This window comes from Panthera uncia, chromosome D2, assembly GCF_023721935.1.
Source record: "Panthera uncia isolate 11264 chromosome D2, Puncia_PCG_1.0, whole genome shotgun sequence".
NCBI classification, from domain to species: Eukaryota; Metazoa; Chordata; class Mammalia; order Carnivora; family Felidae; genus Panthera; species Panthera uncia.
In genome coordinates, this window is record NC_064818.1 from 67,608,858 (window position 1) to 67,636,260 (window position 27,403).

Consider the following 27,403-nt stretch of genomic DNA (forward strand, 5'->3'; position numbering starts at 1 on the left):
ATTTAATCTCTGTCATCTGGGAATACAATATAGATAGTATCAGGCCCAACAAAAGGTACATCCTGATATTACTTTCAGTTTTTTGTCTAGACAGAGAAGACTAAGCACTTGAATATCAGAAATGCCTACCACGAAAAATAAGAAAGACGGGCTCAGTGGAAGGCCAGAGGGGGGTACCTCTGCTTGTTCACTTTTTCTCTCTATATTCTCTCTTTTTTTTTTTTTTTTTTTTAAAGAAAAAAGTTTAAACCCCACCACCCACTCATCAGGTGATTGGAGACCATAGTTGTAAAAATGTGCTGCAGGCAGAAGTTCTGAAAAATCCCAGAAAGTGTTGAAAACATCTCTAAACAAGGTATTTTTCTCCTGCACCTTTCTTGCTAAAGGTCCCAGTTGCTGCCAAGAAAACCAGTGAGAACGTTAGCTGCCAAATAAAAAATTTATGACAGTGTTTGGCAAAGGACTATCTCGCTGCTTGTTTTATACATTTCCACAAGGCACTTGAAGGCAAGCCGCTTTTTTCCTTCCCCTCCCGTCCCCCCCGCCCCCACTTTGGGTACAGATACCTTACCGATCACGGTTCTCGGTCTGTTTTCTAATAAAAGAGCAAACTCCTATAAAGTAGGATTAAACAATATAACTTTTTCCCTCTTCAGGAACCTCTGAAAATGTGAGGAAAAATGTTTTCAAATATGTGTTGCCTACAAGGGAGGGAGACGTGCTGGGTCTGCTGGTTTAGAACAGACACATTTAGGGCCCCCCGGGGGGGCTCGGCCGGTTGAGCGTCCGGCTTCGGCTCAGGTCACGATCTGGCGGTTCCCGGGTTCGAGCTCCGCGTCGGGCTCTGTGCTGACAGCTCGGAGCCTGGAACCTGCTTCGAATTCTGTGTCTCCTTCTCTCTTTGCCTCTCCCCTGCTCCTGCTCTGTCTCTGTCTCTCAAAAATAAATGTTAAAAAAAAAACCAAAAACGTTTGGAATCGACACATTTATAGCAAAATGAGCAAACACCTTTCAGTTAATGACTTCAGACTCTTAGTGGCAGAGGGAAGCTTAGAATTCCCTCAGTTCTTACGCACTTGCACACCCCCCAACACTTTGCGGAGAAGAAAATGGGGGCCCAGAAGGGGACTGTGTTCTCCCTTAGGTCACACAGCCGAGCTCCCCGGGGATGGGAGCCTGGCTCTCGCCCGGGTACCGTGCTTCACCCGCAGCCCAGCACGGATTCTGTTGGCTGGGGATTTTCACACACGTGCACTTACAGCATATTTTACGAGCCTCAGAACTCAAAGCCGTTCTGCTTTATGAAAACTAAAACATCTCCATCCCTAAAATTCTTTTAAAACTCTAACACATGAAAGCTGAGTCCAGACAAGGGCAGTGATGCTACCACAGTGGCATTGCCCACCCATATCAGCGAAGCCTCCTGGCTCGATCATTAAGTGTTTACGTGAACCTTTAAAAAGGAGGGGGGGGGGGTGCTATATCTAGGGAAAAAAAGGTTTTCTTAAACCAAGTTGGGACGTTGCGAGTAGTAAGCACATAGGCTGGTGAACACCCCGAAATATTTTGCCTGCCTGTCTGAGAAAGCAAAATTATCAGCCGCAGTCTTTTCGAAACAGTTATCAGGTTATGCCTTTGGTTGTTAATTAGCGCCGTTTAGCACACATCCCGTCCTTGTAACTCATCCCAAAGCGTTGCTGCACCCTGGTTCCTGGGCCCCAGGCCGCTCCTGCCTGTAGAGGCGGCCACGGTCCCTGTCACACGCGAAAAAGCCCAGGGCCGGGGCTGCGGCTGCCTTTTGCTGCGGCTGCGTGAAGGAAGCGAGCGTTATTTGATATAAAGTACTGCGGACAGACCAGGAGTAAGCGGATTATTTCAGACAGTGTTAGGAGGTAACTGGAGGAAGATTAGCTCGACACGAGGCAGCTATCATAAGCAAATTAGAAAACCTCCCCAATTAGTACAAGAAACCCAGATTTGTGCTGTTTGTGATCTTCTGCTGAAAGGCAAAGTGTCGATGTTATGGGCTCCAGTCTTGATTCAAGTTGAAATGTTGGCATTTCCTATCAGGGCATGTTAGCATCTGAGGCTGTGTACTGGCCTAATAAATGAAGTAACTCCCTGCTCTCCTCCACTGCCAAGCAGTCCTCATTCTGACGTTCTGTACGTTGGGTAATGTTTTATTTGGCCCTGGAATAATCTCCAGGGCATATTATAATATTTCTATACTGGGAATATTCAACATGACTCCCAGTGTCCCACACTTGATCTTTCTTTTGTTTGTTTGTCTTAGGGAACATGGATCATGCTGAAGTCATAAAAATGGAGCGTGCAAAATGCCAGATGCTACAAATGCAATTAGATACTTAAAAATAGCTTCCTTGGTGGCACTGCTTGAAATCTGAACCAGGCCTTGTTTTTCCAAACGGGGCGACACCTTTCTGCTAAACTGCTGCTTGTGTCTTAGACCAGAGGCCCGGGTCCCCTTCAGAGCACCATGCAGATGATCAGGTCATTCTAGAAATCAGACCAGGCGCTCCTGTCCTGTCAACATCATGGCAGTCCCCGGCAGGTTTTCTTGTTCTCAGAGTGCACTGTTGTCTCTTGTTTCTTGACCTCTGATGATTCGCAGTCAAGTTGCATGTGGCAGAAACCCTCAAGAGAACCGAGCCCGACTTGGGTAAAGAAAACGAGGTGTCTACCCTCCTCATTTTAAGATTTGAAATGCATTCCAAAGAAACTTTTATTTCACCAGAATTCAAACAACCACAAAGCTCAGAATTTATTTTGCAATCGTATCCAAGGACGAAGGTGATGTTTTTGTGTATGTATGCAGGGACTGAGTCTGATTGTAAAAATAAGTGCATAATTCGTTACGGAAACTAATTTGGAAAATGTGAGATATTTTTTTTTTTAATCTCCGTGATCCCAACACTTAGCCGCAATCATTACTTTAAGCTTATGTGTGTATTTTTCTTTTTGCAAAATCGGGGTCGTAGTATACACACTACTTACAACCTTTGCTTTTTAGCTAATATATTATGGGCAAGAAAATTGGTGGTCTTTATGCTGAGTACAATAGTTCAAGATCCTCTGACACCTTCTGAATCATCAAGAACAAATTTGTTCAATGTAGTTTTAGTATTAATTGTATTCTACTATTTTTTTTTCTGTTTTTTGTTTATTTATTTTTGAGAGGGAGAGAGAGAGAGAGAGCATGAGCAGGGGGAGGGCCAGAGAGAGAGAGAGGCAGACACAGAATCCAAAGCAGGCCCCAGGCTCCGAGCTGTCCGCACAGAGCCCAATGCGGGGCTGGAACCCACGAGCTGTGAGATCGTGACCTGAGCCGAAGTCAGATGCTTAACCGACTGAGCCACCCAGGCGCCCCAGCGTACTTTTTCTTTGAGAATTATCAGTATCCGAATAACATTTGTGGCCAGTCTCAATTCACTAGTGTTACATGAAATATTATCATATCACCATATTCCTTTGAGCAAAACTTTGCATTTTTTGTTTTTACATGCATGATCTAATTTGAACATCACAAGAACCTATAAGGTAGGGGAAAAAAAGAACAGATGTTGTTATCCCTGATTTTATTCATAAATGCAAAATGAGCCAGAATGTAGATGCAACATAATGCCAGAGATTGTTCCTCACACCATGCATGGTACATGGTCTTTGAAATCAGACCTGATATTAAATACCAACTTTGCCACTGACTTGCTGTGTGATCGTGGGCAAATTAACTTCCCTAAAGGGGCGCCCGGGTGGCTCAGTCGGTTAAGGGTCTGACTTCAGCACATTTCATGATCTTGCGGTTTGTGAGTTCAAGCCCCGCGTCGGGCTCTGTGCTGACCGCTCGGGGCCTGGAGTCTGCTTCAGATTCTGTGTCTCCCTCTCTCTCTGCCTCTCCCCTGCTCACGCTCTGTCTCTCTCTGATAAATAAACATTAAAAAAATTTTTTTTTTTTTGGCGGCTGGGTGTGTGGCTCAGTCCGTTAAGCATCCGGCTTCAGCTCAGGTCATGATCTCACGGTCCGTGAGTTCAAGCCCCACGTCGGGCTCTGTGCTGACAGCTCAGAGCCTGGAGCCTGCTTCAGATTCTGTGTCTCCCTCTCTCTCTGCCTCTCCCCTGCTCACGCTCTGTCTCTCTCTGTCTCAAAAATAAATAATAAAAACATTTTTTAAAAAATTTTTAATTAACCTCCCTAAGCCTCAGTTTCCTCCTCTAGAAAACAACATTGACACCTTTGTCATAGATCTCCTATGAGATTTAAAAGAATTTGTGTAAAGTACTTAAAATACCATAAGGCACAAAAAAAGATAAAAAATAAACTTTACCATTATTTTTCTTTTTCTCACACATTCCCTCTCTTGTTACATTGTGAATAAATTATGTTTCCTTTTTCAATTTACTCAATTCTTAGGTGAGTGGTATTTTAAATAATAATTATATACATAATAATCAACAGTTGGAGAAAATGTACAATTACCTAAAGATAGAAAAACACCTACCACCCACATACAAACACTGGTAATGCTTAGCTACGTTTCCTTCCAGTCTTTTTTTCCCCCCTGCACAAAGGCTTGCCATTTGTCTTTGGCCATATCAACTAGTATCACAAACTAATGAAATATAGGAGGTAGTTAAGGCATGTGTTTCAGAGAAAGTGTTCTTCATGCCACCCCACGCTGCTCATTTCCAGAATATAAAAGAGGTGCCCCCTTTGGAAGCCTACTTCCATTGGCAAGAAGCCAAACTCGGGGGTCATGGCGGAGGTACAATGAGGTTGTCTCAAGAACCCGATGTATCCGAATGCACTCGGTCCCTAGCCCGCTGATCCTGTAGCCTGGGAGAAAATTGTGTAAAACTCAGCCCACCTGTTCATAAGACCAGTTTGTCTGCATAAAAAGAGGGTCTGACAAGGCCGCAACTGAGGTTACCATCTGTCAGGCCTGAAGTCAGCCATGTTGTCACCCAAGGCATGGGCAGCTCAGAATTACTGCTCTCGAGTATCTTCAACCACTGGGAAGAAAAGCTTCTCCTAGACTCTTAAAAGGTGTTCTGTTCAGGCCGAAAGGAGAATCCCTACAGCCAAGCATCTCCTGTCAGCTAATTTGATAGTTCTCTATCAAGTAAACCATTAGTGAATACATTGATTCTTTTTTTTTTTTCTTTTTTTTTTTTTTTTTTCCAGCTCTGCCTTAGCTATTCCCAAGATTTCTCTGAACCAGTTGGGCAAAATTGATTTTTATTAGTTCCACTGGCCTTGTGGAAAATTATCTCATGAACTGGTTTTTATAAGAAGACTCAAAGCAGAGCACAGGGTAAAAAATAAGCCTATAGCAGTCAAAACTGTTGTCTGAAATGTCTTCAGACTGGAAGGCTGAATTTATTGCACAAAACAAGTACCAGCAAGGCGGAGGTGTGCAGTCCTGCTCGTTATCACCGGAAAGGGGAACCAAAAAGCCGAGTAAAAAATTAAATTTTAATAATGCCAGTGATATTTTCTAAATCTTTCCTGACAGAAAGATTCTCATTATTTTTATCTGTCTCCGAGTAGGTTCCTTTAGTTGCCATCTCAGAAATGGCCTCAGCTATGATTGTTTTCTGGGCTTGAAAGCATCTGAAAAACCAAATATATACAGAGAGAAATATGCTTTAGATTGTTCAAGGAAGAGCCGTGACCGTGGTAACATTTCGGCTCGTGTGTTTGCAGCCAACATTCGCTGGGAACGCCTTCGGGTTTCACAAAAGAGGTCCATGTTGTTAAGACAATTGAAGTAAATCCCAGAACAAAAGGGACCCGCGATCCACTGCACTTGGCTAAGGAGAAACCCAGGGGCCCCCAGTCCCAAGTGGGTTTGTTCTGGAAATCTCCCCGTGCTCGCCACGAAAGGAGATTCAAGGGAAAAATGGAAAAATCCTATTGTTTTCGTAAACGTGCGAACTCGCCTTCCAAGTATCACGTGGTATAGAATTGTTTGGGGCTAAGAGGAAAAATCAAGCCAGAGTCATTAAAGTAGCCAACCCACGAGGATGTGAATTCCTTTCGTTGCCTTAGTTCTTCGGTGCCTATGTGTAAACCTGTCTTGGTCCCAAAAGGATTTATAGCAAATTACCTAAATATATACAATAGATTTTCTCTATATAAAATGAAGCCCGGAGTGAGGTTAGTTAGCACACAGACTTGGAACAGCCTATACATTTGTGAGAGGTGGGCCACAAATCTATCTCTAGGCATTCTGGCAGCCAAGTTGAAGAGGAAGATGGTTTCAGTTACATGAGTCAATATCCATAAGATAAAAACATGGCTCTTTCCCCTACCCCGACGAGAAAGAACACCTTCCCATGGGACCTCATTGCAGGGACACACGCTGTGCAGGGTAATAAACAACATGTTCAAGAGCATCCTTACAGGAAATATGAGCTCCACAGGGCTGTTTCTTACTGTTCCTCTGTGCATGCCAGCGGCATCGCGCCAAGAAACAGGTGAGAGCGCATGTGCGAACCTAAGCACCACCATCCAGATGGCCCCCCCCGGGGGCTCTGCTGCTCCAGAGAGAGACCCTAGTGTCTCCAGGAGAGATGGACCCCCTCCATGAAGCTCCTCGATCAACCCCGTATCTCTCCGCTGGACTTCTGACAGAGGTTCGGCAGGGAACTTTGAGGTTGTTCCCTCTGGCAAGGACCTGGGTGGCACCGCCTTATATTGGTAATTAGGTGCCTTCGTGTTGTCTGGTAGCCAGTTAAAGGGTGGATTCCACCACCCACTTTTGAAAATTAAGGCCAAGGAGCTTGAGGGCAGTCCCTCCAAAGGATGACAGGGAAAAAAAGTGGCTCCCCCTTTGTAACATTCAGGCTGATTTTGGCTCAGTTCTTTTAAAGATCCCTCCTAAGTAAGGGTTGGTTTTCCTCTGCGTTGCAGCTAAATAAAGAACCTCAGAATATGTTCGAAGGCCACTCCTCAGCAATTTATGTTCTATCTTTTTATCAAGTCCAAAGGCATAGTCCTCAGCATCAGGAGTGCTTGGGTCACATATATTTACCACTGTTTTAGAGATGGGGAAACTGAGGCACATTTACTTGTTTTTCACAAGATCACTCGGTAGACTGCAAGTCCCTCTTTGCCACTTACCCTCCAATAGAAACCGCTTGGTTTCCCATCCCAGGCCTACTGGCTTATAAGATGTTGCATGTAAGATGTACACCATCCTCCATGAGAATCACCAGCTGGGCTCTTCCGTGCATTCTGCAGGCTGTGAAGGTCAAGGGGGCTGCAGATGTGGGGTCCGGCCGACCTCTGCCTGTGCTTTTCATCACCCTGCGAGAGGTCCGCAAGGCACACACAAGCTGGTTTGTGGCTTCTGTTGACCTCTCGCTGGCCTTCGACCCAGTAGTTAGGAATCGGTTATGGGCTAAGCTGGATACACTCAGTGTAGACCCTGGTTATTGATGCTTCTCTCGAGGTTGAACTTCACACTTCTGCAGGGTCAGGAGGGCCTCCAAGGGAATCCCCAGTACAGTAGTAGGGCAAGATGCTCTCACTCACCCACCCCCTTCTTTTTCATTTGTTCCTTAATAACCAGTCAGAGGTCACAGACTGAACACCCACAGGCCCGCTCTGCCCCACAGACAGATGTGCTTTGTTTGGCCACTCAGTGCTTTGGAAAACTTTTACTTGGTTGCCAATGTTTAAAACTTGGAGGTTTCACAGAAAGAACACAATTTCTGGCTTCTGTTGGCAAATCAGAAGATCCAGCTGTGCGAAGCCCACTTTGAGCCCCGTGGCAAGCAGGAGCAGCACGCCCCCCACCTCCCCCCGCCCCGCCAGTCTAGAAAACGGTCAGGCACTCCGGGTTCTCCCAGTCCCCACTCCTGATGCCCTTGGACTGGATATCCCTCGGCCCCTTCCTCAGTTAGAATAACACGTGTTGTCAGGCCAGCAGGTGACGTGGCTTCACCTGGCACAGACCTGGAGATCCTGCGATCTGATCATCACCCCACCCCAGCCTCCTCCCCCACAAAGAGCTATGAGTCAACCATCCTGCTGATGGTTAATAAGCCTTCAGAGGAGGCCTTCTTAACCTGGAGTTTCCCTGCTCTAAAATGATTAATGCTGCTCTGGGGTATGTAAAAATCAGTGTAAGGGAAAAGATTATGAAGGACATGTCATAAGTTTGAGCACACAGTGCATGCCTCTCTGGGGGCATCATGTGCTCTCCGGCCAGGAAAACGGAGTAGCCCAGGGATTAGCACCAGCAGGAGGTGGAATGGAATGGAATGGAATGGAATGGAATGGAATGGAATGGAATGGAGGGACCAGGGGCAGAGCAGGGTGCCCGGAGCCCAAGACTGGGGTCACCTGATGGAAGCTGGAAATATAGAGGCCTGCCAGGAGCCACAGTAGAAACGGAGCTGCAGAGAAGGCAGAGAAAGAAAGGGAAGAATACCCTGGCTTCTCTCTGCCTCCCGCCCCCGGTGTCCTCCCAGTGCCTCCCATTGGCTGAATGCGGCGGGAAGCCAGTCGACACAGAGTGGCATGGCGGCAGGCAGCAGCCTCTCTGTGCTGCAGAGAAAAGCAATAAAGGAACGGGAAAAGGACTGAGGAGAAGCAGCCTCAGAACCGGCACCATGGGGATATGATTCAGATATCATTCAGCTTGCCACAGAGCCAAATCTGGACAAGACAGAAAAGTCATAATCTAGAAATTGTAACCACATCCCTCAAGAGTTGACAGAGATACAGGTAGCTGATAAACCACTGCCAAAATGTTCCTTCCTCCTGACATCCAGAAAGAAAAAAAGGTGTAAATCCATCACAATTAGGAGATAAGTATCTAACATCATATCTTGCAGAGAAATAATGTTAGAGCTCATCACAAAAGCCGAGGCAGCTGTGTCTCCACCAATGCAATCTCAACCAGCCATGTTTCCAAAGAGGCATCTCGGCTGTCAGGGGGTGTCCCCAGGGAAACTATAACAGAGCCGGAAGAGGCAGCCTCCACCTTCCTGGGTAACTTAGTAGCTGCTGAAGATGGGGCTACCGGGAGCGTAGCTCAAGCCTGGACCCACGGAGGCAAGCTAATCAGGGTCAGCAGCAGGATGCACCCTGCAGGAATTGGAGAGAAATCTGCAGGCTTTCCAGGCCAAGGCACCTGGGGGGGGGGGGGGGGGGGGGGGGCAGCTGTCTACTGGGGGGGGAGCAGCCAAACAGGAAAGAGGTGCAGGGCACATCGTGGGGAAATCTGTGAGTCCTAATAGAGTAGAATAATAATAATTCTTACACTTACATACTGAGCAGTTACTATTACCAAGCACTGACCTAAGACCTTCATGTGGAATTAACTTATTTATTAATGTAATTCGTTGAGGTACTGCTATTATTGGCCATTTATTTATTTATTTATTTGAGAGAGAGAGAGAGCACGAGTGGGGGAGAGGGGCAGAGGGAGAGAGAAAGAGAAAGAATCTTAAGCAGGGCTCAAACCCATGACCCTGGGATCTTGACCTGAGCTGAAATCACCCAGGCACCCCCGTTCCATTTTTTTTTCTAATGAGGAAACCGAAGCAGTGGTTCTTTGGAGCTTCCAGATTCCTTGTGTTGGTGCTTTTGTTTCTCTTTTTCAGTAGAGGACCAAAGGAGGATTGTCCACGTTCTGTGCTGCCAGGAGAGAGTAGTTTCCAGAGAGAGAGTACATTCCCAATGTCCAGGCAGGGACACTGGGAAGAACACTGCCATCTACTATCACCATCACACCATAAAATAAGAACATTTTCACCTTCTCACGCAAACGTGGCAAAAGGACTTAACCTCCGAGAAATAATGAAGCAACTTGCACAGCTGGTGTGTGGCAGATCCCGGGTTCGAATCCGGGCGGTTTGGCTCCAGAAATGAAAGGAGCCGATCAGCTTCTGTCCAAATGGCTTCTCTGGAGGATGGAAGGGTGGGGGGCCCCCCAGCCAGGAGGAATGGCAGGTGGCCAGCTGAGCAGGGCAGTGAGGCTGCTCACAATACAGGGGCAGGACCCAGTGGGAGTGGGGAACCTCAGGGCACCCAGCAGGAGGGGGTGGGGCGTGGGGGAGAAGCACCTAAACTGGGAGCTGGGAAAGGGGTCATCCTGGCCTGTCATCGTGTTGGCTGCCTTGTGCTGAGAACTTGACCACGGCTACATCTGAAGTGGGCTTTGGCTTCTCCCTGGGTAGGCCTGAGCCACCAAATCTGGGTTGTCATAAGTCAGGATCATTGTGACATTAAATGACATCACACATGCAATAGACATCCAAGACCACAAAAGGACACCCTGCCTTTTTAAGAGTGTCTAGAACACAGTCCCGTGTGCTGCCCACACCCTGTGCCGAGAATGCTTGGGAGAGATTCCTTTATTACATTTCACGGATGAAAAGAGACTTTTAGACCTTTCCCAAGATCACACAGTGCGTCTAGCTAATTCTCTCACCTGCTTTTTTCTGTCAGGCACTCTATTCCGACAGATGCATTAAATTAAATCTTCTGCAGATCGGGCATCTTCCTAGAGTATATTCCCTCATCTGTAGGATAGGTGATGTAGACATAATAAAAAAATCATGCTGTTCGAGGTCACTGGGGGACGGGCAGTTGTGAGAGGACAATTGCCATTCCCTTTTTCCCCCGAATTCAAGGCGGGATCAGGTGATCATGCATTTACCTAGAAGAGAGAGGCAGAGAGGACAATGGCCAATGTGCCCATAACTGAAGAAAACTGACGAAATATGCTACTGAATAAAAATGAACCTCATCTAGGGGTGCCTGGGTGGCTCAGTTGGTTGAGCGACCGACTTTGGCTCAGGTCACGATCTCACGTTTTGTGAGTTCCAGCCCCACGTCGGGCTCTGTGCTGACAGCTCAGAGCCTGGAGCCTGCTTTGGAATCTGTGTCTCCCTCTCTCTCTGCCCCTTCCCCACTCATGTTCTGTCTCTCTCTGTCTCAGAAATAAATAAACATTAAAAAAATTTTTGGGGGTGGCGCCTGGGTGGCTCAGCCAGTTAAGTGTCCGACTTCAGCTCAGGTCATGATCTCACGGTCTGTGAGTTCGAGTCCCACATTGGGCTCTATTCTGACAGCTCAGAGCCTGGAGCCTGTTTCAGATTCTGTGTCTCCGTCTCTCTCTGACCCTGCCCCATTCATGCTGTGTCTCTGTCTCAAAAATAAATAAACGTTAAAAAATTTTTAAAAAAAAAATTTTTTTAATGAATATCATCTTAATCATTTACTGTGCATTTACACTGGGCACTAAGAAAAGAGTTGACTTTGGTTAATTAGCATTCTGTACTTTCAACAAAATTAACTAGCATACCCCATTATTCTGTCTATGGAGAAGCACATAAAGATGAAGATTTCAGGGGTGCCTGGGTGGCTCAGTCAGTTGGGCGTCTGACTTTGGCTCAGGTCATGATCTCACGGTTTGTGGGTTCGAGCCCCACGTCGGGCTCTGTACTGACAGCTCAGAGCCTGGAGCCTGTTTCGGATTCTGTGTCTCCCTCTCTCTGCCCCTCCCCTGCTCACGCTCTGTCTCTCTCTCAAGAATAAATAAACATTAAAAAAGATTAAAAAAAAAAAGATGAAGACTTCAACGACTTGCCCTTCAAACAACCAAGAAGAGTCTGGTAGAAGACGTAAGACAAACCGATTATATCAATAACCACCATAGTATTGGGGTGTCCTGCAGGGGTGGAAGATAAGATTAGAGGGGTGATTTGAGGCCTTGGCGAAAGTGGGGATGAGAATAGTCTCCACATCACAGGATTGTTGTGAAGGTTCAACAAAGTGTAGAAGAGGCCAGAACAGCACCTGGCCCAGAGTAAATGCCCAGTGAGTACGAGCTGCAGGTGTGATGTGGCTATGTCTGTGCTCAGTCCTTGATGAGGCATCGCCCCCATCACCAGGGACACCACCCCGCCAAGGCCTGAGGAAGAATCCCCAGAGAGTCCAGCCAGGTCGGATTTTCTAGCTCCGAGATTCGAAAACTTTCATGGTTCTCTGATTGGGACTTATTTTTTTTATTTTTTATTTTTGGAGAGGACAGAGGATTGTCCACTTTTTATTTTGCCTAGTAAGAGAGACTAACTTCCAAGGAGAGAGTGTATTTCCGATGTCCCAATAGGGTCATCGAGGCAAAAACCTACCATCTACTATCACCATCACGCCGTAAAAGGAAGGGCATTTGAACTTGAACATGGAAACGGTGGACAGGACACAATATCAAAGAAACAGGAGGTCCTTTAAGTTGTGTAATCTCATTTTCAGAGAGAAGGAGCCTTCCGTGTTAACTCTTTGTTTATGGCTTCAGCTTCAGTCTGGAGTTGGGGAGCCATGTCTTCCCTCACGCATGCACCAGGTTGTGTTCCTTGATTTTGTCGAACGGGCCCCCTCAGAAGCAGCGTGTTTGTGAAGTGCCATCGCGTGCTGTCGCCACGGTGGCCCTGGCCGCTCGGATGAGCCTGAGCATTACTGTGAAACAAGAATGGGCCTGGGGGGTCTGAAGGCCCAACTGTCCCCCAAATGGTTGACCTTGGACACGTCCCTTCGCCTGTCAGGGCCACAGGGTCCTCACCTCTGTAACCAAGAGTCCTGCCCAGGGTGTGGAGACCTCCGCCAGCTCTAGCGGTCTGCAAACCTGTGAGGGTTTAAGTATATCATGCGTTTCTAGAGCATCATTATTTCATTCCTTTCAAGTTTTTTCTAAGCACTTTGATTCTATCTGAAAGCCCAGTCACCAGCAAAGCCACCCTCCAGGCCCCTCGCCATGGTGGAGTCCATATTTGAGAATGGCGGTGGCCGTGGTGCCCAAACTGAAATTTGATGTCCACATTTGGCAACAGAGCACAACGTAACCGCAGATTACTGATCAAAACCCGTCGGTCTTATCAGTGAGCTCTGACAGGTACTTGCTGGCTGCCTTCCCAGGCTGGGAAGGCATCCCCGAGCCAGCCAACGGGACCCCCTCCTCCCGCCTTTGATGTCCATGCGGCCACCTCAGAGAGAAGGAAGCCCTGCTGGGGAGAGTGTCGCTGTGAGGCCCAGATAGACGCCAGCCTGTGGGAACAAGAAGCTTGGCGAGCTTGAGGAGGCGGCGGCTTCCTGGACTGCTGCCTTCCTCCACCTTCCCAACCAGCCTCTGGAAGTTTCCCAGGCAACTTCTCCGACCTCTAGACAACTTTCTTCCCGCCTCTCACCTTTCCTGAAATGGCATCCTCTCTCACAGAATTATTTGCCGACCGCCTGCATGTAAAGGGCTTTTACCTTCCAAAGTGCCTTACCATCTTTAATGAACTAATCCCCATTCTCCCTGTGGTTGGGGGAGCCGAAGTTGCTTGGGAAGGAGCTGAAACCCACCCCAGGCAAATCCACACAACAAATTGGCCTGCGCTGGCATTGCTCTAATGATGGCCTTTGTTGTCAGGTTTCTGTGATTGATTGCTCATCGTGACACCCTGAGCTCCCACAGGGCTGGGACTCTCGTGTTACCTTTTTTCTTCGGAAGGACTTGGCCAAACCGGCCATACCTGTCTGCGCGTGGCCCGAGGACCACCCTGTTCTCCAGCAGAAAAGGGCCAGCCTTCCGTAGCTTTTAGCTGTTAGACCAAGAGCGAGCAAACTGCAGCTAGCCCCACTGCCTGGTTTTGTATGGCCCACAGGACCAAAATCACTTTACGTTGTTTCTTTTCTTTAATATTTATTTTTGGGAGAGCGCAAGCGGGAGAGGGGCAGAGAGAGGGGGACGGAGGATCCAAAGCGGGCTCTGTGCTGACAGGCTGACAGCACAGAGCCCCATGTGGGGCTCGAACTCAGGAACCACGAGATCCTGACTTGAGCTGAAGGCGGACCCTCAACCAACTGAGCCACCCGGGACTGAGCCCCCCCTTTATGTTTTTAAATGATTGAAAAAAATCAAAATAATTTTTTTGACATATGGAAAGTATATGAAATTCAAACTCCCGTTTCCTAAAAGGAAGTTTTCTTTGAACACAGCTACCCTTGCCCGCTTACGTTGTCTAGGGCCACCTTCGCGCCACAAAGGGCAAAGCTAGCACTTGCAACAGAGACCACATGGTCCACAAAGCCTGAATATTAGTGTCGTGAGTTGAAATGTGTTCTCCTCTAACCCTCTGGCCCCCCAAGTTCATGTGTCGAAGCCCTAACCCCAGGACCGTGGGACGTGACCTTATTGGGAAATAGGCTGACGTTACTGGTTAAGATGAGGCATACTACGGCAGGGTGCTCCCCTAATGCGGTAAGAATAGCGTCCTTATAAAAAGAAGAAACTCGGGCACAGATACACGCACAGGGAGAGGGCCATCACCAAGACGGAGATCAGGGTGACACAGGCACCCCGAATATTGCCAGCGCACCACCAGCAGCAGGGGAGAGGCGTGGAACAGATTCTCCCTCCGCCTTTGGAGGAGCCAACCTGCCAATACCTCCGTCTCTAGCTTCTAGCCTCCAGAACTGTGAGACCGAGAAATTTCTGTTGTTGAAGCCCCCAGTGTGTGGTCCTTTGTAAACTAATACATTTGCTCCCTCGTCCCTTTACAAGAAGACAGTTGCTGATCCCTGTTGAACTAAGTAGAAATTTGGAAGTGGGGGTAAGCTACTCTGGTCCTCACTCAGGACCTAACCTAGGTGTGCCAGGGCTCAGGCACCCGTCCCTGTCTCCTGGGTTCGTCGCTGGAGTGTGCTCCTTTCTCCACCTATCAAAATGTATCCCTCCTGTGCCCTGTTCCCTCAGGGCTGCCGGATAACCCACTTCTCCTCGTCTTAGGTCAGGAAGTGTGGACGATGAATGGTGGGCGATGGCTTAGTAAGTTGGCCCAGAGATGACATCTGGTTTTCCTCTTATTTTTGTTTTAATTTTTTTAAATTAATTACTTATTTATTTTTATTTGAGAGAGAGAGAGTGTGCACGCGCATGCACGAGCAGGGGAGAGGGGCAGAGGGAGCGAGGGAGAAACTCTCAGGCAGGCTCCACACTCAGGGTAGAGCCTGCCATGGGACTTGATCCCACCACCCTGGGATCACGACCTGCGCCGAAATCGAGAGTCAGATGTTCGACCGACTGAGCCACCCAGGTGCCCTGGTTCTCCTCCTGTTTTAAATGCCTTATCCCAGAGGCAGGCGTCTTATGAGACAAGTCCTCTCAGGTCCCCCATCTCGTGTGGCTTTGGGCAGCTGCCCACTCTGTTCATGAATGGAAATTCTCATTCTGAGATGAAAGAAACAACAGCTCCTAAAGATTAGGGGCCCCACAGCTCGGGTCAAAATTTCCAAGGAACCAGGCTGGGACTCTCCTGCCCTTAGAGGAAGACTTTGTACAGTCCCAAAGTGAATATGTGATGCAGCCTTGGAAACGTGGGTGGAGACATGGAGACCAGTCCTCAGAAAGGCCAAGCCAAGATGGCCAGGTCCATATCCTGTTCTGGATCCAAAACTCCCATGTATCTGTGTCCTGGGGTTGCCATAATGAAGTATCACAAACTGAGTGGCTTAAAACGACAGCAATTTATTGTCACAGTTCTAGGGGCTTGACGTCTGAAGTCAGGGAGTCAGCAGGGCCATGTTCCTTCTGAGGGCTCTAGAGAAGAATCCTTCCTTACCTCTTCCAGATTCTGTGGCCCCAGGCATTCCTTGGCTTATAGCCAAATCTCTTCAGTCTCTGCTACCAACCTCTCACATGGCCTTATTCCCTGTGTCTTTCTGTGTCCTGTCTTCCTATAAAAACACCAGTCACTGGATCTAGGGCCCACCCTACACCACCCTAATTTTATCTCAAGATCCTTAACAGATTGCATCTGCAAAGACCCTATTTCCAACTGAGGTCACCTTCTGAGGTTCTGGGTGGACATGAATGGGGTGGGGTGGAGAGGGACACTGCACCTCAGTAAAATCAGTATGGTTGAAGTGAGAGAAGTCTCAACCAAACTTGCTGAAATCCAAAGGAAATTGTTTGACCCCTGTGACTGGGAAGTTTCAGTGTGACTCTTCCTGCACGCAGCAGGATCCAAGGGTCCAAATAATGCTTTTAGGAATCAATCTCTTTTCCTCATCTCTGGACACTGTGTTCCTCCATCTTGGCATCTTTCAGGCAGGTTGCCATCCTGCAGGGTGATAAGAATGGCCTCTGGCTGTTCTAGGCTTCCATTGTCCCTACAATCAATCCCAGTAAAGAGAGTACCTTTTTCTTGACTTTCCAGAAAAAAAAAAAAAAAAAAAATCCCCAGAGGTCTCTATCTGGCTCCGGCGATGTGCCAGTTCCTGAACAAATACTTGTGCAAGGAATAGAGAGCTGTGATTACCTGCGCCTGCCTGGGTCATATGTCTACCTGTGGAATCAGAGAATTGGGGTCAACCCTACCTGAACTCTAGGGGTGAGGCTGAGGATACTTCCCAAAGATGCAGAATACAGAAGACCCTGGATGGCCACGTATCAGGGGGCAGAACAACCATACAGCTCTAGCTCAGATGCAACCGTGTGCCCAGCTTTGAAAATGATGCTTCAAATTCAAGTTAATGTTACAGGCTGATGACAAGGAACCATATCCCCTATTCCTGTTTGCATTTCTTTCTGGTGAATGCTAACGTTGAATTTGATATCGAACTTAGAGAGCCTTTGCCTTGGCCCGTGTTTTTGAGAACTTCCCAGAGAGACACAGGTGCAGACTCCTCGGCACAGTTTACCCCATGCTCTCATGATTGCTAATCGTTCTGCCCATTGTTCCTGTTCTGTCAGACCCCAGAGGTGGGGCATCATTATTCAGGCCCATTGGCCAGGCAGGAAAGCCTGTGCAGGACGGGGCACTGAACCTATGGAGTGTCGGGCACTCTTCAGCTAATGAATGCAGGCTTGCAAAAGAGTTTGGACACTGCTGGCATCCTTAATGGGAGGGTGGCTAATAGCTAACTCCTAAAGCTGTGCTCATCTACGCGCAGCCCTTAGAAACCAGGAAGCACACAACATAAACCTTCAGAGGAGCCCTTGTAGGTAGAGCCTCTCCTTCATGCATTCAGCAAGCACATTTTTGAGAATGTCTGTGCCAACCTCTGTTTGAGACACTAGGAATACAAAAGACAAAGGAGAGTCAGACCCTCGAGTCTACTTTTTATTGGAGAAACCCGTGCAGAAACAGAAAATCATAAAACTGTGTGATAAGGGATGCACAGGGAAGTACAAGAGTCAGACAAGGTCACGGTCAGGAAATTCTTCATGGAAGCAGTGGGAACGACACGCTGTAGATCAAGGACTTGGTTTTGGAATCTGGGTGAATCAACCTAACTATGCCTTTAGGTCTCAAATAACAGGAGACCTAACTCAAACTAACTGGAGAAATTAAGTTAACTTTTTTCTCATCTAACTCAAAGTCCAGAGGAAGGGTCGTTTGATACAGGGTTTCACCGTGTTTTCAGGACCAGGGTTCCATTTCTCTGCCATTCTTTCTACTGCGCTATCCTCCGCGGGTCAGCTTCTCGGGATGGCTCCCCTTGTGGAAACAAAACGGCTGCAGCAGATCCAGGCCTAACATCCACACCCCATATGATCCAGGTGACGCAGCATTCGAAGCCAGGCTCCTGGGACTCACTCGGTTGGAATGGCCTAAGCCACGTGGGTGCATCCCATCTCATTAAGCCATTTTTCATCGCCTTAAGACAACTCTGCTGTGAGTCCAGGGGAGTCTCCTGGGCGGTGGTGTTCCATGTGATGAGTCGGGGATCCAGGCAGGAGCAGTGCCCGCCGTCCTGTAACTCCACTCCTGAAACATACAGCCTCCTGAATCAGAACGGCAAGGGAAGAGCCAGCAGAGAGTCAAACACTGCAAGTCAGATGCCATCCCCTGGCATGGGACTGACAGCCAACACTTCTGCTCACATTTCGTTGACTTAACGCAAGTCACGTGGCCGCACCTAACTTCAAGGGACAGGTGAGAGCCGTCTGTGCCTAGAAGTAGAGAATAGGGTGACGCCTCCTGCGACTGGAATTTCCGGGCTTCTCAAGCGGGAGAGAGAACCGCACCACGTGCCACGCCTGCCTGCCCCCTCTCTACCCAGTCCCCTCGATCCCGCTGCCACACGCAGGAGCTTGTTTCCAGAAGGGGAGGAGACTGGCAATGGAAAGATTAGCCGCTCCCAGGGTTCCACACGGGGATCAGTATTTTCAATAGTACTTTGTGAGTTCAGCCTCAAAGTAAATGGTTAATTCATCTTGTATCAACAGCACTGTGATTCATAATGTAAACTTGGAGAATCCTTGATGTTTCGGGCCCACATTCCTTTTAATTTGGCTCTGCGTTCTTTTAAAGCCACAGTGTGCTCACTTAATAGAATGCAGCATGCAAATGCACAAGTTTTTGCCCAGAGGCAATTTAGCCTGGCTGTTTCAATGGATGTCTTCTTTCAAGTGTATATTCTTTCTTAAATTATTTACTGGGTAAACACACTTTGCATTTTCAAAAGGGAGATTAAGACAGCTTGCTGCAGACCTAGCTGAACATAAAGCCCCCGGTTGCCCAAAGTTAGAAAGAAGTTACTTCGGGCTTCCCCAAAGTTCCTTCCCTGGCTCACTAGCTGGGAACCCCTCTCCGGGCTTGTTTTTCTCATTCTCTGCAAACTCCCTGTTCCTTTCTGCTTTGCCTACAGCAGTACCTGCCAGCCGCCCCTGGCTGTGACTGTACTCCAGGCTTCCTCACAGATGGGGCCCGCCAATGCCAGCCTTTGTTTCCCCTGCTCCGGGCTGGCTGGTTCCTATCCATTCATGGGCCCCAGCAGCTCCCTTTTCTGGTCCTTAGAGGCACCATATCAACCTATAACACCTTTGAGGTCCAAAGCTGGGTTGCTAGCCTGAGTCAAGCTTACTTCCAACTCTTGTCTGCTCCAACTCTTCCCCCACCCCCCCCTTCTACACGCTTTGTCCTAAAGATCTGCCAGCCCTTGGTTTGAAAGCAAGTGCTCTCTCCTGCACACATCCTCCACCACCCGCCTCCGTTCCACGAGGACCGTTCCTTCTCTTAGCTTCAGGGAGAAGACCCAGCAGCGCTCGGAGAAGGCATATGGCATGAAGTTGCCTCTTTGGGGGGTTTGCTTCAACTTGTAACTTCAGCCTTTTCTGTGCGGACTCCCTGCGTTTTTCCTGCAAATTGAGTTTGCGCAGGTTTCTCCTCCGTTCACCTTTGAATGGACCCATTACAATTACAGGAGCTGCGTTCTTTGATGATCATCCTTCGGGTGGGTCTCTTTTGAGTGCGGTGTGCCAGCAACTGTCCTGTGTGTGCTGGGGCTGTAGAGGAGAGGGCTCCGGGCTCTGGACACACCAAGGAGTGAGTGGACAGTTCGGTCTTTCTGAATGTCTGTGACCCCAGCAGAGAGGTCAGGCTCTCCTGGGATCGGTTATGTGCTGAGTGAATTAAACATATAAGCTGTGAAGAATGATTGTGGGGGAATCACACCCCTGTTGGCCTTGAGATGAGGGAAGCCAGGGAAGAGCTGAGGATTCAGGGATTCCTGTGTATTCATTTCGCTAACCATGCTTCAGATTAAACAAGTAACACCCGCGGTTAATCCTTTATAAATTAGCATCATGGATGCCTTGGGGCCCTCAACCCACAAATAAAATGGTTGTCAACCGAGAGATACACTGCTGTATATTACTTAAGGCAGACTTTTAAAGAGTTTTCATGCTTTTAATCTGTTTCACTGCTGAGTTTCAATTTTGCTGATTTCCTCTGCAAGTCTGACGCAGATGACTGTGGTAAATAGAGATTGTGACAGTGACTTGGGCCAACGGGATGTGTAGAGACTGCTCTGAAGACTTCTGCCCCCTTCCAGAGAAGAGGGGAAAAAAATCAATTTGGGTTTTAAATCAAGCCAGCAAGTAGCACCGATCAGTGTTCATAATTAGCCTCACTTTAACAAGGCGTGAAGTCCTGTTTCTATTTATTTATTTGGGGGACAGAGAATCTTCCTGCCTCCTGAGTAAATATGGCCTGTTAAGTCTGAATTAGCTGTCATGGCAGAAGAATTAATGTCAGGGCGCAGCCTTTCTAGTGGGCAAGGGAAGAAATAAACGAGACAGATCTTAGCTGAGCCTTCCGTGATAAATGAGGACCGAGCAGACCATTCATCTCCTTCGAGGAAAGTGGACACAGGCACTAAAGCAGTTTTGCGGAAGACGTGTCAGCAAATGTGATCATTTTGTAACCTGTCAGGAGGCAAGGATGCTAGCCCTTCCAGGGGCCCACGGGGGAGGGGGCTTGTCTGATGTGACCATCTCTCCATCCATCCATTTAGGTTTGGAGAAGGAGGGGGTAGGCGAGGAGAAATCCAACTGAAGCCACAAGGATGTCTTCCTTCCTTCCTATGAGAAAGAAACTCATCCGGAAGCTAGAAAAGCCTGCCAACACCCTCCAAAGGTTTCTTCACAGAGATAAAAAAATAGGAGGGCAGGGTCTCCGTGAGACTAAGACAGCAGACCTTTTTCTGCTTGATATTTGCAGGAACAGGCCGATGGGATTTGCTGTGGGGTGTTAGGCACAGGGACGGCTGCCTCTACCGCCAGCCGCTCTATTGCTGTGGTGGGTCCTGTAGGAGGCGGGGTGGGGGGGGATGTGTGTGTGTCAGGCCACTTGACCTGGGTCCCCTTTGACAGTCTCAACAAAGCATTCTGTGGCTCAGCCCCTTTTCTCAGACTGAGCTAACACGCTGTGAGGCAACTTCGTTGGAAACTCTCTGCAAGCATCTTGGAGCACGTGTCTCTACTCTGGGTCTCCTCCTGACCTGCCAGTTCCCCGTCATTCACATTGGCTTATATTTGGGCCCCTGGAATCCCCAGAGGTGAGGGCCCACCAAGCAAAGCACATGAGGTGCTCGGGTACTCTGTAATTCTCATTTCCATCTTTTTTTGTGTGTGTGTGTGTTACGGAGCAAATGTAACGTTTCCTCCTGGCGTAACTGAGCAGTGAGCCCCAGTGACAGATGACGGTTTCACAGCCTGAGCTGCGAGTTTGACACTTGCTTCTTAATCCTGTCCTTTTCTTCCTAAATCTCTCTTTTACTTTTCCCCAGGTATTTTTGTACAGGTAAGTACCTCACTGACATATGTTTCCTTGGAGTCTTTTACTTTAACGGGAAACACTGCAAAAAAAATGAGGCTTGTCTCACATTTTAAATTAAAAAGAGAAGCTCGCGTGGGGCCCTTGATCGCTTAAAGATTACCGCATGGTACCCTGAGCCTGGAAAGCCATTTGATTCGCTTTAGCATTTCTCTGAGTGCCGCGTGACAGTCACCGCGGAGTCGTTCATTTCCTCGTGCGTCGTTTGTAGGCCCAAAAAGCTCGTGCACGCACACATGCACGTGGGTACTCACGCGCGTTCACACTCAAGCCCCACACGGGGCTCCCTACCCCCACCTGCGAAACCGTCGTTTGATTAGCCAACTTGGTCTTGGCTGGTCTTGGTCAGAAAGTCCTTCATTTATCTGTGATTTTTTTTTTCCTTTGCTCTTTCCTAGAATCATCCAGAACCGCATCCTGGTCGTCATCTTGGCCATCATCCTGGTTGTCACCATCCTGATGGCGATCACTTTTTCTGTCAGAAGACGCTGATGGATCTGCTCTTCCCTGATAAACAGCAACAACGGCTTGTTCTGAGTAATTAAGACAAAATGGTCACATGAATCATTCTTTTGCGCCGACAGGCCCTGAACGACCCTCCCTCTTTTCACCACTGTTCGGCTGAAGCGCAGAGTGTAAAAATATTTTCTATTCCTGCTTGCGTGTGGGTCGGTTTCCTTTTCTAGGTTTGTCTTCACCCAGATTTGTTTTTTGTAGGAGAAGGTGAATGTTTATTTGCCTTTCGGTAATTTCATCTACGAACCAAAATAGCTTTGGTGACTTTCTTCCTTGCCCCGTGGACGTGTCAGGGGTCATGGTTTGGGATAGGGCACGATGAGTCAGTCGTGGGGCATCTGATGGGCTGTGCTGTTTGTCACACATCTCTTGTCTCCAAATTGCGCTTCTGTGATGTCCAAGGATAAAAATGCAGAGAAAAACAGAGGCCACAGCCAGTGACCCACTCCAGCAAACCGGCCCTGTTCCTACCCAGGCATAATGAATATAGTCTACCTGCCTGAGTGCTTTCATTGTAAAGGTGGATATTTAATGTCACTTGTGCAGGAAATTGACTTAGCACTTTCTCTGTTTTTATATATATATATATACTTTTCTTTTTTTTTTTTACAGCCAAGAATATTTTTGCTGAGTCTGCCCAAGATCCACTTTTCATAACTTTGCTTACTGGCTACATGAAATATTTCCTTACCTTCCCCAAATCCCACAGTCCCTAGAATTTGCTGGCAAAGTAAGCCTTGGCACGGTATTTAATTGTGACCCCCTCTCCCCTGACCTGTGTAAGCATCTCTGTATCCTTTCGGTTTTAATATCTGCACTGCCAAAAGCAGCCCTCATACATGCAAAAGGTCTGACAAGGTTCCCTCCACATCCATTCCAGTATGTAAAGAGAACATGAATATTTCAGGAAGAGCAAGAACATGAGTCCGTCAGTGTGAAATTTCAAATGTGATTATAAATATGGCATAGAGTCCTATAGGATGATTCACTAGAAATAAACTTTATGGAAAATGTTCACTAACCTCCTTCAAAAGAATAGGGGGGTTGCAGCGTGTTACAAAGGACGGCTTGGATTTTCTACAAAAAAATGTTAGCACAGCCTTCCTGAATTCACTGTGTATTCAAACCTCTGACATGCTTTGTGATTGTTTTTGGTTTCTTTCTATCCGAGGTAACCGGGAATTGCGTTCAAAATGAGTTCATTTATGATCAGGCTTCAAGTTGCCCAAGCTGAGGTCATTTTCCCCCTAGTCATAAAGCAAAATGTGTTTTTCTTAAGACTTCATTGGCATTTACAAGGTCCGTACTATCTTTTTGAATGTAATTGGAAGCTTTGAATCCTTGAAAAATCAGACCTGTTCTCTTCATAAAAAATGCTAACCACCTGTGCCCAGAGATTGAGATCACCTGGATGGGGCACTTTATTTTATATTTTGCCCCAACTCCGAGAAGAACCTTTATGGTTTAGAGAGGAAATGCAGAATGGCAAAATCCACCGGAGAGATCGTACTTAGCAAAACAGGCCAGGGCCTGCGTGTGTCCAGATAAATCATTTAGTATTGTGTAAATAAAGCTGCAGCCTTTACTTTGCAGGGATCGTATGGGATTTTGGCAGGGGGAAGTAGGACAGTGAAGGAGTGGGAAGGCAGTGCTAATTTTCCTATCAGCTTAAGGGATCCATCTCAGCAAGGTTCTTTTATTCCGATAACGGATTTTGTACATGCTGAACACATTGAAGAAACCATTAAAAAGCAGGGGAACAAACAAACAACCTCCTTCCCGTTCCGAAACACTAATGGTGGGGAAGTATTACACCGACCTCTCCGGTGGCTTCTTTGGAAACTGTTGATCTAAGCTAAAGCGGGTAACCAGTTATCCAGCTGTATACGCCTCACGCCTCTTCCCAAGGCCACCCAGCAAGCCAGGTTGGTCTGATCATCTAAACCCACTGGCTCCTCGATATGTCACTAACACCTTGCGTTCATGTTGAAGTAGATGAAGTGGAGGGCGGGGGCCAGGGGCACTGCTTGCCTCTCAATGGCTTTTCCTTTCCAGTTCTACCTCTTTATCAGCTCTTGCCTGAGATTTTGCCCCGGTTCAACCTTGAGAGTGAGAGAATCTGACCAGATGACCCTTGGCCTACCAGCCCCATCAAACCCACCTTGAGAGCGGCCCCCAAGACCCGGGTAGTGAGCGCTCTGTGGGAGGCTGGTCTGAAGTCCCCACAATTCCCGCCTGGCCCTCCGGCTGCTGCAGGAGAAATTTGAGACCGGAGACACGGTTTTCTCCCCACTCCCCTGCTCCACTGGGGAAGGGAGAAAGCCCACAAATCGAAGCAGGTCCTAGATCTGTGAAAGGCTCTGGGAACTTCCTATGTCGACTTTGCGGACCAGTTCTCCAGTTGAGAGCCTGTGCTGAAAAAATGAGGTTCAGTGGGAAGGTGGGGTGGGGGGTGAAGACGAAGAAACACCGAGGAGGAAGAGGAGAAGGAGGCCCTGGCCATATAAAATTCATGCAGACTAAACAGTTTCCCTGACCGAATAAAGTAAAGCGGATGCTACCCTGCTCCGGAATCAAAAGCAATTTAATTAAAGTCTCTTAAGTTGTAAAGAGTTTTAAATGTTCCGTGTTGAAGGCGAATGCCTGCATATGCGATGGGCCTGACGTCAGCCGCCAGGCCTGGGCTGGGAGGCCATTTGCTATTCTGTTTAAGGCAGGCTGGATTGTCTTATTTTGGAACCAGCTTGGTGGGGGGTTTGCTTTGCTACTGCTTCTGAGCCCTGAGCTTCAAAGGCTGAAATTAATGGTGAACAAAATTGTGCAGCTCTGACCGTCCCATGCGGGGCAAGCCCATTGAGGGTTATCATTAAGTAAAGAAATAAAGAGGGGGAAAAAAGCCTGCCTGTTCCAAAAACCTCATCAGATAATGACCTCAGTGATTGGATTTTCATTACCAAACAGCATCCAGAGATTATCTACCCCATAGAAGAAGGGTGGGGGGAGGGTTGGAAAGAAAGAAAGCAACTGTCTTTCTCTCCTTCTCTTTCTCCTTTTTTTTTTTTTTGCACATCTTTTCTTTAAAACTGTCAGATCATTTCAGTATTTCAAATCCGAGGAAAACAGCCTGCCTGCTGCTGTATTTGAAGTTCTAATGGTGTCAAAAAGTCACGACTGACTGACAGCCGTCAGTCCCAGAGGGGCTCATTAAATCATAAAAACTTGACAAGGAAATAATTGCGCATCGCCAGCAACTTGGCGCCTGTTTAGACGTTTTTATTTTCTTTCATTATTAGTCCCCACCATTACGTTCATTAACAAATTGCATTAAACAACTGTTAAGGGCTAATGATTTGTTTATCGCTTTTTATTATTATTATTTAAACATTAGCTGTGTCATGTGGTACCCTAGCAGCCTCTTGCCGTCGTCTGACTGAATATTTTTCCACTCCGAGCTCTGGGTACTGTTGGAATATGAAATAGATTATTCATTACTCTCCTCTTTGCCACTGATTTGATTTCATGTAGCGTCTTCCACAGAGAAAGATGAAAACTTGTCAAAAATAGGTTATATCTTATTCGAAGGGGCAACAATAGCAGCAGGTACAGGCACACTTTAATATTTAATTAAGGTTGATGTTAACCCCTTTAAATGACTTTAGCTGTAAGTTCTATTCAAATGCAGAAGAGAAAAATAATTGTTCTTAATTTGCAACCTGTTCAGCAAGCATTCTTCCTGGAGTTAGCTGGAAATTTAGAGCCGAATTTTTAAATAATGAAATTTCCCGTCATAAATATTTATAGCCGTTTGTCTACGTAGTTGAGAATTAACTACAAGCAATGATTTCCTCGTCTCTCTGGTTTGAACTGCTAGCCTAGCAGGGCACCTGGCGCTTGGGAGAAATGGCTTTCCTGGGAGAAATGCACATCCAGAGCCAAGGACTGTTGGTTGGTTGTGGCTGGGGCTGGTTTCAGAGGAACCTCTGTGAGTCCCTTGTTTCTGGTCCACTTGTCTCCTCCGCTAGCTGAGTGTGTGGTTGGAGGACTGTGGTCTGGAGAGTAAGTAGGGCTTTCTTAAAGGAGCACTTGTGTGTCCAGTCGGCTGGTGTGGGGAGGGTGTGATGGGGTGTCCGGGGCGTCTCTGTGTAGTCAATGAGCTCATTGCTTTCCTAGTAGACAATAGGAGCCATGCTTTGCTGGGATTGACCTTCCGTCTTTTTTCCTTTCTGGGACTTGCCACCGGTGAGATCATCAGCTTTTCCGTGGGCTCTGAGCTGGAGGGGAAAGGTGGCACCTTCATCCCGAGTCTGAAGTCCGTGGCACTCTCCGTGCCGCAACTGCCGGCTGCCTTTGGTCACCCTGTTTGATTCGATAAGTTTCACATAAGCAGGGAAGCGCTCTCAGAGGCCTGGTTCATTGGTATGTCTGGGCTGGGGTGTGCTGGTCAATATCAAGGAACAAGGAGTACTTCCCTGCCGGCTTGTTTTCCTCCCACCCACGCATCCTCAGAAAGACAGACTCCTTGGGCAGCTGCTCCATGGATGTGAAGGGGAGAGACGGCACATGTCCCTCGCTCAGCCACCACCTCTCAGCATCACCCACCAAAGGACAGACAATCCAGTAGGAGCCGCGGCATGGGAGGGGCTCATCCAGCAGGCACGAGCCACGTGAGGCCAGTCCTGAGCCTCATAGATCACCGTGGGCATAGAAACAGCAGACACACCAGGGCCTGGGGCGGTCTCGAGCTTCCATTTCAATCTGTTCCAAATTAGCCACATGACAACTCGCCACCTTCAGAACGGACTCCACACCTCAGCAAAAGATATGCTCAAAGTCGTTTTTCCAAAAGGAAGGAAGGCTTTGTGGTAAGCCATCCCCAGTCTGACTCCCAAAGACACTGGTTGCCTGAGATGAGATGCCAGCCCTCAAACTTGACTTCGTCCTCTGCTATAATTCATCACTTTAAACTAAATTCCAGGGAACATTCTTGCTTACATGGCTTTGCCTGTAGCCCATCGCGCTCAAACCAGTGCTGTCTGCCAGGGGCCATCCACATTTTATGACAAGTCGGGTAGCTCTTAGACAACATGTCAGCCTTTTTAAAATGGGGCAGGTGACCGTGTGGAGAGCTCAGAGAAGTTTTTAAAGCCACAAGCAGTGCATCCAAGGAGGGAGACCAAGAGTGGACCGGCACAGGCAGGAGAATATTTGTGTGTGATTGGAACCAAGGCTGGATACAGGGTCCTGAAATAGGTGATGGAACGAGGGTCAGCATCCTCTTCTGTTGTAGAGGAGGGAAGACATAGGGATTGGCGAGAGAGACTGGCCGTGTCCGTTAGGATTCCAGGTCAGCAATAAGATGAATGTTCCAAAGCCAGCTTACCAGAGGCACGTAGGGCAAAAACAAGATGGTGGGGCAGACCCAAAGTGACAGGACAAGGGGATTGGGAATGTGTGAGGAGGTGAGGAACAGATGGTCCGTAGGTGAAGGATGGATTCCTAGCACCAGGGGAGAGGCAATGGTGAGGGGGGCTCATCCCGGGGGGGGGGGGGGGCAGTCAAGAGGGAGGGGCACGGGCATCAAGGCCCCGCTTTGTGCCACCCTGGGCCCATTATCGGCCTCCTTCAGGAGGAGCCAAAGGAGGGGAAAGGCAAGGTGCCTATCTCCCAGGACCCCGGCCCAAATCACACACAACCCCTGTTGTCATGCCTCAAGGAGCTCCCAGCATGCTGTGGGAAAAGCACTTCCTCA

The 27,403-nt window shown here is 47.9% G+C and overlaps 1 protein-coding gene across 4 annotated transcripts in view; it reads left to right on the plus strand.

Annotated features, from left to right (window-relative positions):
- The window catches only part of VTI1A (vesicle transport through interaction with t-SNAREs 1A), a 350,627-nt gene extending 323,439 nt beyond the window's left edge, over positions 1–27,188 (plus strand). For 2 of the 4 annotated variants that reach the window (XM_049645768.1, XM_049645769.1), the window contains one exon: positions 21,537–21,627. Coding sequence is in view for 2 of the 4 variants with exons in the window: in XM_049645765.1 (XP_049501722.1) it covers positions 21,537–21,630 (94 nt within the window). In the remaining 2 variants the exon portion in view is untranslated. Of the gene's footprint in view, positions 1–21,536 lie in introns of all 4 variants that reach the window. The other 2 variants (XM_049645765.1, XM_049645766.1) reach the window with 2 other exon arrangements.
- Positions 27,189–27,403: the final 215 nt, after the last annotated feature.